At 41.0% G+C, this 12527-nt stretch overlaps 1 protein-coding gene across 7 annotated transcripts in view; it reads right to left on the bottom strand.

Moving 5' to 3' along the window:
- ncor1 (nuclear receptor corepressor 1) overlaps window positions 1-12527 on the bottom strand; it is a 68204-nt gene that overhangs the window by 20896 nt on the left and 34781 nt on the right. For all 7 annotated transcript variants that reach the window (XM_084941725.1, XM_084941721.1, XM_084941720.1 and 4 more), the window contains exons 14-16: window positions 12336-12434; window positions 3681-3811; window positions 2920-3215 (exon numbers count right to left, since the gene is read on the bottom strand). In XM_084941725.1, coding sequence (XP_084797851.1) covers window positions 2920-3215; window positions 3681-3811; window positions 12336-12434 — 526 coding nt within the window. The remainder of the gene's footprint in view (window positions 1-2919; window positions 3216-3680; window positions 3812-12335; window positions 12435-12527) is intronic.

Below are 12527 nucleotides of genomic sequence, written 5' to 3'. Positions count from 1 at the left end.
CTCGCTCTAGCTTACTCTCCTCCTCTCATTTTCTCCTGCTTTCTCGTTCTCTCTCCTTCTCCACAGCCCTGAGCAAGCCCTGCTCCTCTCTAATCCGGGAGGGGAGGGCCTTGGTCAGCTGATGTAGCACCAGACAGTTGAGAGCCATGCCTCCCTCTTTGGGAAATGGCCTTGGATGGAGACAAATAGACAGAACAGCCAACCCAAAAACCCTCCCTCGTGCACAGATGCACGCTCCTCCCCTTTGCCTTGGCTTGATTACACAGTTCATTGCCCCGCCTCTAACAAAATTCACAGAAGAGCACGGTAAGTGTGGAGGGGGCTGAATGAACTCTAGCCCACTCTCCTCTATGGCACCCACTGAGACTGTGTAAACATTTGGACAAATATAGCTGCAGATGTACCCTTGACATTAAGAGGTGGCCTGCCCCCTTCAAACCCACCAATCTTGAAGACGAGATCAATTCTCACTGTTCAGACTTCTCCTGCCACACTGTGTTTTACTTTTAGTTAAGCAAATGTCTACCAGACTAAGCTTTCTTCTTCACTGACGAAATGCACCCCACTACAGGGGAGGCCCCTCTAGAGTGGCTCTTAATCAGTCGGATATGAAAACAGAGTGTCCGCCTACAGCATAGCATGTGGCCTAATGACATATATATATATATACACACACACCAGCCCCCAAAAGAGAATCCAAGCCCCCACTGAATCAGCAGCTTCCTCAATCTGCTTGGCCCCATTTCAGCTAGGCAACACTGACAGATAGCTACCCTTTTGCCCACGTACTTCTAAGAAACATCATGGCTGCAGGGGTTACTGAGCAAGTAAACAGTCCCACTCAAAATCCACAATGTAGTCATTAAAGGAGATTAGGTTTGACAAGTCCTACATAAACCAGGATAGAGAGGGTTTGAAGCATGGGTGGACACTGTAGAGGGTTAAAGAGGACATGAAATGCTATTTTTTATATATATATATATATATATATATATATATATAGGCTCATTTACATCATGGAGCCCTGCTCTCAAAAACTGACACAGAAAACACTTTGTGTGTGAAGCTGGATTTAAGAAATAAGTGCTTAAAGTTCAAGTTTTAAAAATATGTTTAGCACCATCTTCTGTCAATACGGAACGTGACATCCTGTGGTTGGATGGTTGGTTGCGGCTAATAGCTAGCATAAACTAATGTAAGTCTAACTAGTGACAGAATCTATAAATCAGAGAAATCAGCTGACGTGATCTGCAATATTTTATGTAATAAAATAATCTTTCTTTGCCCAAACACAGCCAAACAGTTTACTACATACATAACTACACCACACCACAAACATAACTAAGTTTCTTACCAAAGCACAATCAGGAATCCCATCAGCAGAAAAATTAGGTCGAAGTGTGCGATAGACAGAAAGAAAACAAACAAAAAACAAAGTGGAGGCTCTGAGGAAGAGATGCCACAATTTTTGGAGACCTTTTGTTTTTTCTTCACATTATCTCATTGACTTCATTACTTCATATTAGAAATAAGGAAAAGCGAAGCCCAAATGTAAGTGGACATGCCGATGGATGTCAAGATTTCCAATGGTCTTCGGTAAGAAACCAAACAGTTTACAACATCACAGGTTACTACATGTGTACGCTCGTAGCAACCTTTGATCTTGTAAACTGTTTGGTTGTGTTGGGAAAAGAGAGAATATTTTATTGCATAAAATAGCGCTGATCGCATCATGCAAACATCTGCTTTGTCAGGTTATTATACGGCTGTGTTGGCTGGAGTGTTGGACTCCAGCTTTTCGGTCTGGTGACTCCAACAGGTTCTCCTCCACACATTCATAAAGTGCTTTAGGAATCCAAACATTACGGCTAGCAGATGGATTTTCCCATTTGAGTTCAGCTAGCCAAACAACATAAAGCAACTTACTGCTAAGGAGACAGTGAAAATGGACAGTATATCCTCTTTTTCTAAACATAAAACTCATTGTTGCAGCCAGGGGCAGCACAAAAGTGATCCCCCTAAACTGACCTTTAGTTTTAGTGTCCTTATTTTCCCCTCAGTTATCGATTCTGTCACTAGTTAGCTAACATAAACTATTGTAAGTCTATTAGCCGCAACCAACCAACCACATGACGTTGTGTTCTGTACTGACAGAAGATGGCACTAAACATGGGTAGCAGAAGAGTGCTTCAATTATAAGAGAAACTTAGAAGACAGGGAGCTGGGTAACTGGTAACCTGAGCTATCACCCTCAGAGCGACAGACGTCAAGTACTGAAAGTGTGTAAAGGAGTACCATGACAAGAACACAACTACAGCAGTCCACTGATGAGAGACAGACTGCAAACAGCTTCCTGAGGGAAATGCACACACCTGGCAATGAGTACCTGAGCCAACTTTCCATTTTTAAACTATTCCCACCTTTAAAGTCTATACATTTTTAATGAGAAGAAATCCAACAGAGCAATATTCTAACACATCGTGTACCAAAGTCTTTCTAGAAGCTGACACATGGCAGCCATTTTAAATGACCACAAGAACTTATTTAGCCAGTCAGTTTGAATTATTATTGTTTTTTCCTCTGGAAGTTTAAATGACACCTTCTCGGATGTAGAACTTTCATGTACAAGTATGAGTTTAGCACTCTTTGAGTGTTATGTCTCTATTGCAACCTTGTTTTAATAGGTATTCATGTTAGCTCATAATACAAGAAGTGACGAGAGAAAAATTAAGTGCAGTTTGCTTTCGCTGACAGATTGCTGTGGGTCATGTTTAAAATGTTCCAACTATGTATACTTTCATAGTATTGAATTGCTTTTGTTCACATTTTAATCCCATTCCCTAAATAGTATACGACTGAATGTGGTGCACAAAAATTCACAAGACTCCAGACCCCAGACTCTATCCTGAGAGTATTCACCTTTAGCAGCATCCATGGAAGCTACTGGAGTCTGGGGTTTTGCAGGCTCCTTCATGGCCTTCTGAGCTGGATCGGTTTTAGGGAACTGTGGTGGATCTGGCAAGGAAGGCTCGGGGGCAGGGGGAGGTGCTTCCTCAGCTGCCACAGATGCAGCCTCATTGGCCATGGAGCGTGTGGTGATCCTTCCCTTACGGCGTCCCTGGCTGTTGGCAGTCTTCCTGCCACGCGGCGTGTTTTGCTCCTTTCCGTCGTCGTCTTCCCCACCGTCACACTTTTCTTTGTCCTTGCCAATGTCCCTGTGGTTTTGGACAGGGAAACACAGCTTTTAGCTGTTGGTACTGCAAATATCTATTCGCTTTTGGCTCCGCAATAACAAGCTCTCTTACGGTAACCTGTTCTTTCTCCTCGCTGACTGAACACACACACACATACACACACCTTATTAGAGATTGGGCGTAGACAATCTGGACAGACAAATTTACAAGTTAGCAAGTTGTCTGTCTATTAGCCAAGAACCACTAATATACACTGCAATACACCTTAATTTAAAGTACAAAAGTGTACAGGGTCCCTGGGTATCAAAAGTGAACTCTTTCCTAATAACTACAGCTAACTGAAAGCAGTGAAATATAATACAGCATATGTAACCATGACATCCTTTCTCACAGAGTGAATGGATCAAACACTGACATCAAACAAACAGGACTTTTACCTGCAGGGCCTAATGGTGACACGAGGACAAACAACTATTCATAACTCACCTAGAATCCTCCTTTTCATCTTTCTCTTCCTCGTCCTTCTTTTCCTCGTCCTCTTTTTTCTCTGACTTCTCAGACTTGTCCTCTTCGTTCTTCTCGTCTGACTTGTCTTCTTGTGAGGGACGTGTTATTTGCTGAAGACAAGAGCACATGGGAGAAATATTGAGCATTAAGAAGTAGCATTAAGTACAGTGTGGATTAGACATTTTATTTGTTCAAACTTAGTATAATCTCTAAAAATGCATTCTTCATATGAAAATGCAGAATCTGACATGTACTACCTGATTTTTGGTAGTACAAGCTTTCAGTTTATAATCTGCTTGTAGTCAAGGTGCCACTGAACCACCCTGTTTGTGTAGGCTTTGCTTCCATGTAGTTTAACAGCCCATGCGGAGCACAAAAAACAGGATTGCATTTGCCAGAATGCACCAGATAACCATCGGCCTACATCTTAGCAATGTAGATTGTCCATTTTAAATTATCTGCATTCACAAACAACAACCAGCGGATATGAATGGGAATTTTTGCCTGGATATCCGTTGGCTACACTGGAAGAACCAAAAAATTGGCCGCTCTCCCAGAGGCTACAGACGAAAGTCAGCAGACCAGCCGATGGCTTCCAAGATTGATATAAATCAAGAACTCAAAGAGGGAGACTATTATACAGGGCAAAGTCTTATCAATGCTTCAATTCAAATGTAAAAATCTACCCAGTAAGACACTTCAAGCAGTTCCAACCACTACAAAAGCATTTTATCTTTCTCCCCCCTCAAAGGGCTTGTTTTACCTTCCGCCAGTCTGATGCTGCTTCACTATCATACAGCACAACCTAAACAGTAAGGTTAAATGTTCAGTAATAAAACGATAAAAACAAATGTTGCCCCTCATTGATTACTCTTACTTTTCATCTGCACAAATTACAGCAAAACTCAAAATATGGCAGAAGATTAACAGGCTTTGTACGCTCTTCTTTAGATGTGACCCTATACTGTATCTTCATTATCCAGCATAAACAACCGTCATTGCAGACAGTGTTCTCTTTTATGTGTTTGTCCTAATTACAGAATGAAGAACCCTGATGTGTGGCCAGTTCTCGTGTCTCACTTAACTATTCATGAACTTTATATCATACTGCCAACAGATAACAAGAACAGCTTGAGACTGCTTGAGTAGTCCTGCAAACAAACAAACAAACTGCATCAAAGCAAATTAGTTCACTTAATACTAACTCACTCAATATTAAACCTATATGAATGGGGTGAAAATATCATTTGTATGTGAATTAAAAAGAAAAACAAAACACAAGCCAGATGGAGTGATTGAGGACAGAGCAGCATTCTTTATCATCATTGCTGGCGTGGTTCACCACAGAATGCTTTCTCCTGCCTGTTTCAGTGAAAGAGCTGCACTGCAACAAGTCTGGCTACGCCAAGCCAAAGATTCCATGCTGGTACCAGATGGGGCCAAGGAATGTGTTTCGCTCAATGGTAAAGGCAAAAGATATGGGCAGGAAAATAAAATGAAGACACGGGTACCACTTAGGGGAGAAGAAGAAGGGAAAAAAAAGGATGTGGCTGTCTTGTCTATTTTACAAAAACATGTCTCTGCACACAAGGAGTCTGGCTGTCTTGTTATACAGTAAAATCTACATAGCACAAAAAAAAGCAATAAGAAAACTGTAACATAGTTTAATGGAGTCAGCCTCGACTCCTGTAGAACAATAGTCTGTGTTCAACTTGAAGAACTAGTGGCTGCTTTAGCCAGTCTGATAGTGTATCGGAGAGTTTTTACATCATAATGGACACACGCACACAGACACACACAGGAGAAATCAAATCAACAGTATGCGAGAAAACTGCACGTGGTGCTGTCCTCAAGTTTTCCCATAAACTCTATTAGTCTGTGCACAGAGCTTCCTTTAAATTAATTGTCCACATAACTGGAAACTTTGATGGTTCATGGTTGATGTTGTTGCAATTTGCTGTTTAACTGTCAAAACTGTTGATCACAAGCTACTTAAAAAAAAAAAAAATCAATGTAATCCATGCTATCCATGTAACAATATTGCATAATATAGTGCCTATAGTGTAATTGACTGATGACCTGTCCAGGGTGTAAACTTGCCTCTTGTGACCCTAAGTTGGATATGCAGTTAAGAAAATAGATGAATGAATCGATCGTGCAGTATGATGATGCAGCCTTTAAGTGTTGCATGCCTGAAGCTGGGATTACTAGTGGATGGATGGATTGATAGAGTACAACCTATCACTTGGATTTAACTCTTGACTCACTGTCTATCTACAGTAGCATGAGACGCTTGCTTTTTGGTCAGTTTTGCCAATTCACAGACCTTTCTTTGCAAAGGACAGCAGCCCAGTTTATTCTCCCCATGCATGTCCTTCTGTGAGGCGCTGTTCTGGTTTGGTCAGGGAATGCTCGTGTTTGCTTTGGAGATGGCCATAGAGCCATGGCATTCCTGCCTCTTCTCCCACACTGCGTAAAGAGCTTCTACACAGATGTTCTCCCAAAGTCAGCGAGTCCCTGTGGCTCTGTGGCTCTTCAGTGTTTTTAAATGAAGCTCTTTCCTGACCTGTCTTGAATATTTTAAGAGTTTTAATTTCTGCCGTCTTTTGCTGATTCACAAGTTGTATTTAATTTAGGAAATGACAGAGCCACAAGTCAATCTTCTTTTTCCTACCACAGAACTCAGGCCACCCGAGGAATCTCTCACTCTTTCTACAAACCATTCCACTGTGGGAATAGGAAATTTAAAAAAAACAAAAAGATTATTACTATGTATCATCTACAGTCCTAATATTCATTAGTTATTGCTATCACACATAAGACAAATACTAGGAAAACACATTTTTATAAGGATTCTGGTAAAGGAACCCAAAAAGATTAAAAACTGTCAAACCACTCCAAGTTCTATGAAAATGCTATGCACACCTGATGGTTTCTCCTAAGCACAGTGTAGCAACTTGTCCCAAAAAAAAGAAAAGAAAAAAAAGTTGCCATGGTTACTATCCAGCACTGCGTGGGGAAGAACTATAAACCAATAAAATCTATTTCATGGCTTCAAAAACTGGCAGGAAACTGAGAAAGAGGCTATTAAGGAATACTGTGGCAAAACAAACTGAAGGTCAAAGAGTAATCACCTTGCACAAGTAGAATGGTACCACCTGCAACCTCAGTTCATACCTTCTGTGACATTTCTTAGCTAGACACAGAGCACATGTGTCACAGGGTCCCCAGGAAAAAAAATGTAAATGTAAAATAATAAAATAAATATTCTTCTGTAGCAATAACAAAGTATAACATAAATTATTCTGTAGCAATTACACAAGAATATCCAGTAATGTCCCTTCCTACAATTAAACACATTCACTTACCGAAAATCGGGGGCATCTGCTGTGGCAAATGGGTGCAAGCCTTTTACTACAAACTTAGTCACTGCTCAGTGACATTTGTCTATCCTGGCCTGAAAAGAGACGCTACCGGTAGACTGCAGCGAGAACTGCCAGCATCTGAGCCAGCCAGACTCTGCATTGCATTTAGGTGACCATGATGAGAGACACAGACAAAGTAATGGCAGGTTTTGTAATAAGGCAGATCGCGCTAACATAATATGCACTGTTAGTTGATTATTTACCTGCCGCATTAACGGGAGAGGACGTGCAAACATTACCGCTGCTGCTGCGTTGAGATTCACGAGTCCGGAGCGGAATTAAAAACACGACATTCATTTAAGGTTATCGCGTGTTTTGTGAGCAAATGCATATTCGTAGTGTTTCCTCCCTTAAATGAAATATCTACTTTGCAAGTTGCCCTGTTGTCATCCGTTCTCGTAAAGTATAACCAAACTTTTGAGCGTTTGAGCTGCTTAGGTGCTGTGTTTCCTGCCAGGTAAATGACGCTCCGCAACGTGGTGACATCATTCGGGGCGACTGGAATCGATAAGGGAATCGTTTGCAAAAATGGCAAAAACTCCAAGGAATCAAAACAGTGGGAACCGGTTTTCAAGAAGAACCGGGTTTCGATACCCATCCCTAACCGTGATTGGCCTCTTGAGAACCATCAATTCCTCCTGTGCATTTCCAGCTATGTTTTTACCACAGTTTTGGGATTTATCAGTAAGAGATTAACAGCCATCATCCCAGTAATAATGAATAATAATCACTTCATCAGTATAAGGACTCACAAGTGACAAAAATTATCTGGCCTTATGTGAGGTAATGTACAAAAAAGTGAAAAAACTTGAGAGACAAATATGTTTTCTTCTGGGGAAAAACAACTAAACAAAACAACCTGACCACTAGAAAGAGTGGAGACCCAGGAGGGAAAAAAGTCTCAGCATTTTATTTGTTTCCATCGGCTGACACTTTATTTAACACCGGGACACGACCACATGGTGATAAACACATAATGCAGCAGCACAACAGAAATGCTGGCAATGACGTTCGCCACTTGCGTAGGTTACTTTGTAGGCTCTACAGAGATTCCTCGCAGAAATCCAAATTAGACCAAAGTTGCTAACTTTTTTTGAACTACACTGTGGAGCAGCTCATGAACCAATTACCACAGCAAAGCAGGACTCCGCATCTGAAAAACAGGGCTGATGGCCTGTTGGTGGGAAAACACGAGATGAGCAAAACAAAAGTAAGATTATTGTCCACAGATTAAAAAAAAACGCAAAGCTAAAATGCGATGCTGAGTATATTTGGTTGGGCACTATGCCAAAGTAAAGTCTAAGTGTGGGAAACTCAGTATCAGCTGATATATTGATATCTGAATTTACTCCCTAACATTTGTATTGGCAATCAGCCAAAAACTCCAGGATCAGTCAGGGTATAGTTACATTGTTTTAATAAAGTTCCAGAAACGTATTTAATTATTGTCAAAGTCGAGGCTCGCTGAAGCCGTTTAAGCAGAATGATGTGGCCCGACATCTTACAACATCTCATATTTTTATTCAACTTGTCATCTGCTCGTGTATCTACTTGAGGATTAAATGTGCTTAAATATGCCAAATCTGTTAACGTGTAGCTAATGTCACTGCATGAACATGACATTGAAGCAATTTCCAATATTTTCTCAAAGCACATACAAAACAGGCATGACCACATATCATGGATTTGAATTTTTTTCAAAAAGAAGAAAAAAAAACAACATAGCAGCAGAGGTCCTAATACGTTTCAATAGGCAGGCGAAGAAACAGGCAACAGAGGAATCAAGAAATCAACTCCCAGACTAAAGCAACAGAAGTAAACTGGCTTCAACTCAAAACTAAAAACTCTGGTTTTACAGTTAGTGACATACCTGTAAGCTCATTTGCTGGTCATAAAAATCCCTTTCCTTCGCTGAGAGCCACAGCTTACCAGTGGTGCGAATGAGAATTTACCCTCCGGTGCTTCCATAGCGGTGGTAACGGTAGCAGTAGAGGGGGAGGACAGCACCATAGTAGAGCTCCTTAGAAGGGCTGCCGGGCCACGGCACAACCACACATATTCCGGGAAAGCGTGTCATCAGGCCGCTTAAGCCGCCCAAAGAATTGTCCATCTCACATGCACACACTAATCTATGCAGGGTCACTCAAGGTAATCCCTGCCGAGCACTCCTCTTTGATTGGCACTCACAGCAGCACAGTGAGATTTTTGGGCCCGTCAGATGGCCGGGCTGTACCAACTCAGCCGTCTCAGAGAGGGGTGAATATCTCTTTCTCTCGCTCTCGCTCTCAGAAGAACAGAAGAAAGAGGAAATGGAAAACGAGGAGGAGAAAAAAAGAGAGAGAGAAAAAAAGCAGCACACAGCAGATAAGCTGCCAGCGCTGACTCGGTCTCACTGAGGATTTTTTTCACTCAGCTTCACTCACTCGCCCTACATTCCACTGCTTTACTCTTGCTCACTCTTGTCCTTTTTCTTCCAACTCTAATGACTCACTCTGCTCACTTGAGCTGCAGTTGTTAAGGCACAAAAAGCTTAAAAAGTGCACTACGTCCTGATGTGCATTATTCCGAATATTAATAATAATCCATTGTATATGGGGGAAAAAACAACACACTGAATTATTTAATGAACTGCCCTGAATCACAGGATGATGGGATTTTACTTTAGAAGTGACAAAAGAACTAAATATTTTCATTCCGAAGTGACAAAAATTACAAATTGCTCACATCACACTTTGATGTTTTCTAGTGAGCTAAAAAAGTAGACCTGGGCTAGTTAAGTATCAATCAATGTTCATCAATCAGGTAAGGACCCTTTATAGTTCATCTGTGTATGAAAGAAGACTCTGAGAGCTATAATCACTCTGACAATTTAAAATCATTTCAAAGAAAGGGCCATTTACTGTATACAGCCTTCTTTAACATCCATTACACTGTTTGGAAAAGCAGTTCGGAATCTTCATCAATCAGCATCTGCAACAGAGCCGACTTGCTTATTATGCATGCAAGTAAAACGGTTAATGTAAACGGTGTACAACAATCCACCACATCACATACCAGCGTCCACAAGTTAAACAAAAAGTGGTTTCAACAAGTCCAACCAATCATAAGCTCAGAAACTGGCGATACAGAAAGACATTTCTCTGCTCATAGTTGGCCTCATGTGTCACAGAAAAGTCAAGTTCTCTCTCAGCTGCTGGCAGCTTTTTTGCTTATGTAGAGAAATAGTCTACAACCAACCCATTGTACTGCACAGTAGATGTACGCCACAGAGACAGAATGTCCTGTACACAGACTATAGTGAACTGGGGAAAGTCCAGCAGGGAGGAGAATAATCCAACAGAATGTGTTGGCTGACATTTGGCACTGATTTTAATCAGAGTTAGGAGATGGCTGCACTTAAAATTATGCAGCCAAGACAACAATCATATGTATGTCTCTCTAAAGGTTTCCTTTTAGCATCAACAAAGTTTACATTCCATATCTGACAGTGCTCGCACACTGAGGCTTCAAAGGAAGACGCGGCTCCGCTTTGTCTCTTTGCTTGATGCCGGGACAAGTAAGTCTTTTGAGAGACCCATGCGGCAGATGAAAGTAGCATCATCTCAAAAGAATTCCAGCTTACTCTGAATTATTCACAAAAATATGGAATTATTTCATGTCTCTGAATCACTGTTCTGTATTTCTGCACAGCTTTTCAATCATACACCTCCTTTTTTACTCACTTTTCTTTTCTGTGTGTTCTAGCATTGCAGATTCAGCACTTAATAAGTAACTGCCACAATACATATAGTATTTTCTTTTCAAAAAATACATTAATATTAAATTAATGTAGCTCCACTTTTAAAATAATTAATACAATTTTCAACAAAGCAGCACTCTTCATGGCTTTGCGTGATGCTGATTCCATGCCAGAAAACAAAACTGCTGGCTAGATTAAAAATGAAGAGACGTTTTAATAAACTTGTTCATCTATACAGTGTTGCCTTTTAAGAATTAAGAAGAAAGAAACTTAAGTCAGACCAACAGTGTCAGGTTACCCAATCCTGGACGACATTTTTCACTGTCCAAACTTCACTGCACACTTTAATTTATATTTCAGTAACTCAGAGGTTATTCATATTTTATCGTGTGCAGATAGTGTTTGTGTCAAACTGAACCCATATTGTAATAATCTCACTACTCGTAGCTTAAGTGGGCGATCGTGGCTCAAAGAGTTGGCAGTTCTTCATGTAACCGGAAGGTTGCCGGTTCGAGCCCCGGGTCGGACAGTCTCGGTCGTTGTGTCCTTGGGCAAGACACTTCACCTACCACCTACTGGTGATGGCCAGAGGGGCCGATGGCGCGATATGGCAGCCTCGCCTCTGTCAGTCTGCCCCACGGCAGCTGTGGCTACAACTGTAGTTTGCCTCCACCGGTGTGTGAATGTGAGAGTGAATGAATAGTGGAATTGTACAGTGTTTTGAGGCCCCCCGAAAAGCGCTATATGAATGCAATCCATTATTATTATTATTATTAAGTAAATGTCACCCTGCTTTCAGGTTGCTCTCTCTCGCCCTTGAAGACTGCGAGCAAAGCAGAGTCTGGGGTGTGGTCCTTGTGTAATATATGTAGCATATGTGTATATTTATCAGCTGTCAGTCTGATGAGAAATGAAACAGGTGTGTAAGAGTAAGACGAAGGCAGTGCTGCAGACTGTGAAATAATGACATTTCATGGCCAGATGCAAACGCTGTGCCCATCCATAACAATGGTTTTAATATAAGGCCAAGTGACATACTGTATAATTTGTTATTTCCAGTGCTTATAGGGTGTTTTACTGCTAAAGTTGACCTAATTTCCTATTAATAAAAGAAGCCTGTGAAAGACAAATCCATCATCGTGTTACTGACACTAGTAAAAAGAAAATAAATAAAACACATGAACTCTGTAAATCTTGGGTGAATCAGGTTGGTTTGATTTAAGTGAGGGTGTTATTTAAAGGTCTGGTTTAAGTGAGGGTGCTCCCTGTACAGCATGCAGAAGAAAGGATGCACAGCACCCTGTGGCCCACTGAATTCACTGCACCTATGCTGCTCTCACATTACACAGAGATTTGGTTGGTTAGACCATTAAGACTCTTTAATGTCTGATCCCAGTGTATCAGACATTTAGGGCTGCAGTACCAGTGTGAAAATAGCGACATCACATTTTTAAAAAGTGTTTGATTTACCTGGTTCCTCCTCCGTCTTCCATAGTTTCGCCTCACCAGTGTCTTGTAGTTGTTGTTCTTTTTGGTCAAGTAGTAGTATAGGACACAATCAGCAACACACTGAAACAGGAATATCAAATTTAAGAATTTCCAGTTCTTTAACCTGGTTTATTATTATCAACTATCTATTTTTTTCCCTAACAGATGTGTTTG

The sequence above is a fragment of the Perissodus microlepis genome, chromosome 10 (assembly GCF_051167445.1).
Source record: "Perissodus microlepis isolate ML-2025 ecotype Zambia chromosome 10, ASM5116744v1, whole genome shotgun sequence".
Lineage (NCBI taxonomy): Eukaryota > Metazoa > Chordata > Actinopteri > Cichliformes > Cichlidae > Perissodus > Perissodus microlepis.
The sequence above is the reverse complement of the archived record's forward strand: the minus strand, read 5'-3'. Positions and strand labels throughout refer to the sequence as shown.